Below are 7,224 nucleotides of genomic sequence, written 5' to 3' on the forward strand. Positions count from 1 at the left end.
TAATACAAAACTCAGTTCTATTTGCTCTTGAAACTTTTATTTGTGCATTAGTGGGGCCAAACTGGGAATTCACAGCACTTTTGAAATAAATGAAACCAAAGAACATACTGGGAGAAGTTGACTCCTATTCAATTTGACTGTCCTACCTCTATCCCTCTTTCTCTGCTCTCTACTCCAGGTGGAATTTGACCTCATTCCTGAAACTGATGGGAAAATACCAAATCAAAGCTGCATGTGCTCTCTCTTTTCCTTACATTGCTGATTTGCACTTTTCCTGTAATGTAGAGATAAATATGGTAAAATCTGTTATCTGTCACGATGTCAATCAAAGACCTTTGTTACCTAGCATTTCTGAGCATTGCCAGTACAGTAAGAAGTGGTGTTGGAACGATGACTTTGAAACACTGCTGGCAAGATTTTCAGGTGCCTTTGGAAATGTCAAAAGATAATCATATTAGGCTCAGGGGAATTTTACTATGAAATATGTTTTATTGTATTCTAAGTGGTTGAAAGGGCATAGTAATGATTGGTATATGTGATAATCTATTGACCAGAATATTTGATTAAAAAGAACTCCCATTCCTCCACCATGTGAGGAGTGTCATTTACCTTAACTTGCCAACTCACATTTCCTTTGGGGGTAGAGGAAAAACTGTTTTATAGTAAAAACTCTTTGTTAATAGATATCTTGCTTATGTCTACAGAGTACAAGAAAAGAGGAGATGTAATCATTAGCAGGAACTTGAAAATAGAATTTATTGTTAATAATCCATCTGAGGATACTTACCAGTTGATTGTAAGGTTAAGTAAGCTACTAACTTCTCTGTGCCTCAATTTTCCATCTATTACATTAATAAACATTGATTTACTACCATTTAGAAATGATTACAGGGCAGCTAGGTGGCACAGTGGATAAGAGTGCAGGGCCTAGAGTCAGGAAGACTGTCCTTCCTGAGTTCAAATCTGGCCTCAAACACTTGTGGTGTCAGAGACAGTGACCATGGCCAAGTCACTTAACCCTGTTTGCCTCAATTCTTCATCTGTAAAATGAACGGGAGAAGAAATGGCAAACCATTCCAGTATCTTTGCCAAGAAAACCCCAAATGGAATCATGAAGATTCGGACGTAACTGGAATAACTAAACAACAACGAAGGAATGGTTACAGAATAATGGTTTAAAATGACAATGAAAATTTGAAGCTTTTATGGGAACACAAATATAGATCTGGTAGAAACCTCTGATCTCATCCCCTGATTTTTATAAATGAGGAAACTGAGGTTCAGAGATGTTATTATTTGTTTAAAGTCTGGTAGTAAATAGCAGAGCCAGAACTTAAATCCATTTCTTCTGGTTCCATGTCTAAGACTCTTTCTGCTGAAATACTGCTTATATAATTTCATGCCCCTTATGATTAGATATTTTTCTTACATATAATTTTTAAACCCTTAATTTTGACAGGTTATAGCTTATTAAACATTTTGTTGAAGCATTGATTTTAGATGTGTGCATATTTACCTTAAAGTTTTTATTGAAATTTTATTTTAGGGGCAGGTAGGTGGCACAGTGGATAGAGCATTGGCCCTGGATTCAGGAGGACCTGAGTTCAAATGTGACCTCAGACACATAACACTTACTAGCTGTGTGACCCTGGGCAAGTAACTTAACCCCATTGCCTAGCCAAAAAAAAAAAAAAGAAATTTTATTTTAAATATAGAATATTTCTGGAATTTTTAAAGTATACAGCCAAGTTATCATACTATACAATGTACAGGCTCTGTCTAGAAACACCTAGCAATAAACTAGTACAATTGTAATGTGTGGATTAAGGTACATTAGCTATTTATACTATATGGGAATGTGTGTTATGGTATTCAGATGTTTAATTCTTGATGTTTATAAGAGGCCTTGTTCTTTGAAAATATTGATGTTTGAAGAAAAACATACATTAGATATGAAGGGTTTAGGGGAGTTTGAATCAAGAAATGTGTACAACCTGAAAATTAAGAGTATTTTTTGTACGGTGATGGATTTGTTGTATGAGCATTTAAAAAAAATTTCTTCACATCTTTTGTGCACTTACAATTTGTATGGCTTTTTAAAATTTACGTGAAATGCAATATGAAGGTTGTAGGAAAAAAAATTATCTTGCATTGGAAGAAAGAGGAAGGGAACCCAGATAACTGAAGACATGGAAAGCTTTAGTGGCAATTTAGACACTATTTTTAGTTAAGCCTCTTTATTAATGTGAATAGTCAAATCTACTTTGAATATTTTTTTCTATTTTAAAGTATAATATTAAAAAATATATGAAACCATCACACTAGGCTTCACTGTTCTAAGACTCCACGATAGGAGACAGTATTATAATGAAATCATTTTGGCACATCAGTATAACAAAATACCCCTTGGATGAGGTCCAGTTTATCTAAATTGTGCTTCATGACAAATAATGCTATAACAAAGTTATGGTACACTAATGACATTAATACTTAACGCTCCTCTCTTTCTAATTGTATTAATTGATTCAGTGCCCAACACATAGTACGCAGTCAAATATTATTGAATGAAATGATTTAACTATCAGACTCAAGGCTTCATCAGTGAATAAGCATGTGCCTACTATGTGCCGGGCAGCAAACACGAAGAATGAAACGGTCCCTGTTTTCAAGGAGCTGACATTCTCTACATAGTGTCCAACAACTAGACAGATGAAAATATCTGGTTGATTGAAATTGTTTTTGTCAAAGTGTCTGAATGATGAATGGTGGAATTTTTTACTTTTCATCCAGATATGTTAGCATTGTATGAACATCCTGAATTCAGATGTTTAGGAGGGAATGTATTTGAAAATCTGAATTAAAACACTTTTTGGTTTCAGGTATCCTAAAGAAATACAGGAAGCCCTTGTCCAAAATGTTTTCCTCACTGGTGGAAATGTGATGTATCCTGGAATGAAATCCAGGATTGAGAAAGAACTGCTTGAAATGAGACCCTTCCAATCTTCTTTTCAGGTATAGATTACATGGTAAAAACATGTTTTTGAGCCTGCATTATTGCAGTTATATAATGATGGGGAAGCACTTTGCATTTCTGCTCACTGGTTTTGATTTTCAGGATCTCTATACTTTTTTGGAAATCTTGATGAATTTTTCCTATGGGTATATAGGCACTACTGTAAACATATTGCTGTTATTATCATTACACCAACATAGTTTTTGTCAGGTGGTATCTTATCTGAAATCTTCTATCTCTTCAATCTTTTGCTCTCCCTCTTATATTCCTGATCTAGTATGTCATTCTTTGTGTCATATTTTAACGCTGAATGGCCAGACTTAGTGATCACCTCAGCTGCTATATTCTCTAAAGGATTTTGAGGAGGAAGATGTGTGTGCGTGTGTGTGTGTGTGTGTGTGTGTGTGTGTGTGTGTGTGTACACATATGTAAATAACCTTTACAAATGGATTTTTTTTTGGTGAGGCAGTCGGGGTTAAGTGACTTGTCCAGGGTCACACAGCTAGTAAGTATCAAGTGTCTGAGACCAGATTTGAACTCAGGTCCTCCTGACTCCAAGGCTGGAGCTTTACCCGTTGCACCGTCTAGCTGCCCCACAAATGGATTTTTAAAAGTTGTTTCATACCCAGCCATTTTCACTCATGCCTAATTTATTTCTGCCTTCCTTTTCTATAGCCACCATTATCAAGACCTTGGCTGAACTTGGGCAGCTGGGACTGGTGGGTCTGAAATTCAGGTGGAAAAAAGAAATAGGCAGGGAGGGAGATTGGCCCAGTAAAGCTGGGAGGCTTAACTGGGACTGACTGTGTTTATGTCTTCTCTTGACTATGTCTTGTGAAATCAGAACTAGTACTAGAATCCAGATACATTTATTCTTAGTCTGGTGTCATCATTAGCATATATATCTGTCTTTATAATAATAATTTTTTAAAAAACAGCACCCAAACTCTAGACAGTTGGATGTTAGGTATATATCATTGCCTTTTGTTTTGATGCTTTCCCTGTTTTTCATTGGTCCTAACTTTATATCAGCATCCTGAAGAGAAGTAATTAAAGAAAAGTTATGTAGGCACAGGGCCACAGCTACTTTTCTTTCTGTAAAAACATTACAGCTCTCTCTGTGTCTCTCTGTGTCCCTCTTTCTCTCTCTGTCTTGCATCGTATAGCAAGTTAAGGCCTGCAAAGCTCTTTATAGGTTATCTTACTTGATTTTCACGGCAATCCTGTGAAATCAGTGCTAATATTATCATCCCTCTTTTACAGATGAATTCACTTAATTGCATTATTGTTTAACTTGCATCTCTCTACTGTATTCATAGCATGGGAAACTTTGTCAAATATATTGCTGAAATCTGGGTCAGCTTTGTCTGTGGCATACCTCTGAATCACCAATGTAATATTAACCCTATCAGAAAAAAGAAAACGAGGTTCATCTGGCATGTCATGGGCTATTCATTTTTTTTAAGTTACCTTTTTTCAATTCTCAAACTTTTTTTCTCCTTCTGGCTTCCATTCCTCATTCCTAGTTAGAGAGAGAGAAAAAATACAAAACCCTGGTAATCAAATAAATATAATCAAGCAAAACAAATTCTCACATTGGCCACATCCAAAAATGTGTGTCTTATCCTGCTTATTATCCTCTCTGTCTTGAAGGAGGCAATATTCTTCATTATTTATCCTCTGGTTGATGTTGGTGTTGATCAGAGTTCTTAAGTCTTTTAGAATTTTTCATTTATTAGTTTTGATGTTATAGTATTAATTGTACTCCTGGTTCTGTTACTTCACTCTGCATCATTTCATATAAATCTCAGATTTCTCATTCATTTGTGATATTTCTTGTATGCAAATGTGTGATGACACTACCAATTAGAATACTGAGCTACATGGTATATGGGGTTGATGGGATGGCAAAGCATGTATTCCTATATTTAAAATTTTATTCCCTAGTTAACATTTCTCAAAGTATGGTCTTACGAAGATCTACAAAAGCGTTTTAGGGGTGCATGAAGTTAGAACTATTTGCATAGTAATGCTAACGTGATATTTGCTTATTAAAATACCCTTCCCTTTTCTAGCTACGTGTCTATAAGCTGAATTTTCTTAATATACGTCAACCAAAATAATGTATCCCAACAGATTGAATGCAGAAGCAGATATGAGAATCCAGCTATCTTATAACTGAGCCAGACATGAGAGATTTGCAAATATATGTAAAACAATGCCTCTCTTTTTGCTAATTTTTTTTTGTTTTGGAAAAGTTATTTTTCACAAAATATGTTTTGTGTTAAAATGTAATGTGTTTATTTTTATTTTTAAAGTAAATCAACATTTTAAAATTTTAAGTTTTAATTTATAATATGGTTAATATTTATAAACATATCAATATTATGTATAATATTGATAGATATAAGATCAATAGATATAAGCAAAAAGTCATCATTTTTAAGAGTATAAAGGAGTCCTGAGACCAGAAAGTTTGAAAACTGCTGCCATAAGTACTCTAAGCATGAGCTTTACATATTATTTTGCTCCATTAATGTGTTTGGAGTTTGCTAAGGTAAATTTCACCTCAGATCTGTTTCAAATTGATTCCAGAAGTATACTCCTTTTATAATGTAAGGTGTGTGTGTGTGTATGTATATGTGTGTGTGTGTGTGTGTGTGTGTGTGTGTGTGTGTGTGTATATATACACAGAGAGAGAGAGAGAGATTATTCTTTTTTAAATCAATATTTGACTGTGTAGTTTTTATGTTTCATGAGACATTATTTGTGATCTATCTGGTTATGTGTAATAAGTTGTATTATTATGGAACTTCCTGTGTCATAGACTCCAAATTGATGGAATCCTAATTAATAGAGTTTCCACATTGCATGTTTTTCTATTTTAGGTCCAGGTTGCTTCTAATCCTGTATTGGATGCCTGGTATGGAGCTCGAGATTGGGCCCTAGAACATATGAATCGTGAGGAAGGCTGGATAACTCGGAAAGACTATGAAGAAAAAGGGGGAGAATATCTTAAAGAGCACACTGCTTCAAACATTTATATCCCCATCCGGGTTCCAAAACAGACTCCACGAATATCAGAAGCCCAGGCATCAAGCAAAGCAGCTAGCATAAGCAGTCCTTGTGAGCAAGTGTAGCAGGGCACCTGAGGATACAGAGCTTCCACAGAAACAGCATTAGGGAAACCAACTTCTGTGTCAAAAACTCTGAGTGAAGTTCCAGTTATTAGGTGACTGTCAGCAGTGATTCATTCACAGTGAGTCTGTACACAATTGTTTGCTGTGCAATCAGCCTCTTAATCCAAGATAACAGACTTCCCCTTTAGAGGAATAATTAGGATACACTTTTTGGCGTTTTGGGCTACATTGATTTTTCAATGAACTCTAATAAACCTTTCAATACCCTGACATTTTTGATCTTTTTGGAAAAGATCCTAGAATTGTGCAGGTATACAAAGGGAAGCAAAGAAGATGCAGTAGGAGGGAACAGAGATGAATGGTTTTAAGGTGTATTTTATTGTTATGTCTATCTTTTTTTTAGTAAAATATATTTTTCTTCTTAATGTGTCATTTGCAGTGGAGTTCATTTTAGTCTTGAAAAGCAGTTATATATATGCCCAGCAGAGGGGGGTCTCTTACTGCCTATTTAAAAAGAAAAAGTTAATGCCAGTTATGTAATAAAAACCATTTGGAATAAGAGAATGTCAGCTGGATAGACTCTGGCAAGTGTATAAACCAGGTCTCACATTTCCTATAAATATGAAAATTGAGACCCAGAGAGAGTAAGTGATTTGCCCTAGACCACATAGCTAATGACTTCTTTCCTTGTCAGTTTTGAATGTATAGAACTCCTGATTCCGGATCATATTCTTTAGGTTCTAACAAGTGTTCAGATGCCAGCAAATTCAGGCCCTCCTGAAATAGTTTGAATTTGGAGGCTGTCTTTTTTCCTTAGAGACTTTATTGGATATTTGAAAAGGAGTTTTAGAATTTTTTAAGTGTGAAGAAATAGACCAGAGAGGGGAAACTTAGGACTCTAATACTAGAAATGAAGGTCTCTGAGCAGCCAAAACCATTGTCAGATTTGTGCAACATTTATGCATTTTATTCAGAGCCTCTCAAAGGACATTCTTTAAAGCCTATTTGCTCATATTTTAGATAACAGTTCTAATAAACTTGGTGATGTATTTTCTTAGATTTTAGATTCTC

The 7,224-nt window shown here is 35.1% G+C and overlaps 1 protein-coding gene across 2 annotated transcripts in view; it reads left to right on the forward strand.

The window, feature by feature from the left end:
* The window catches only part of ACTR5 (actin related protein 5), a 33,930-nt gene extending 27,352 nt beyond the window's left edge, over positions 1-6,578 (forward strand). Inside the window, exons 8-9 of one of the 2 annotated variants that reach the window (XM_020990808.2) lie at positions 179-296; positions 2,880-2,960. In XM_020990808.2, the coding sequence (XP_020846467.1) occupies positions 179-296; positions 2,880-2,888 (127 nt within the window). In that variant the 3' untranslated portion in view covers positions 2,889-2,960. Of the gene's footprint in view, positions 1-178; positions 297-2,879; positions 3,013-5,901 lie in introns of those variants that run through there. The other variant, XM_020990807.2, reaches the window with a different exon arrangement.
* Positions 6,579-7,224: the final 646 nt, after the last annotated feature.

The sequence above is a fragment of the Phascolarctos cinereus genome, unplaced genomic scaffold (assembly GCF_003287225.1).
Source record: "Phascolarctos cinereus isolate Bilbo 61053 unplaced genomic scaffold, phaCin_HiC Scaffold_2;HRSCAF=192, whole genome shotgun sequence".
NCBI classification, from domain to species: domain Eukaryota; kingdom Metazoa; phylum Chordata; class Mammalia; order Diprotodontia; family Phascolarctidae; genus Phascolarctos; species Phascolarctos cinereus.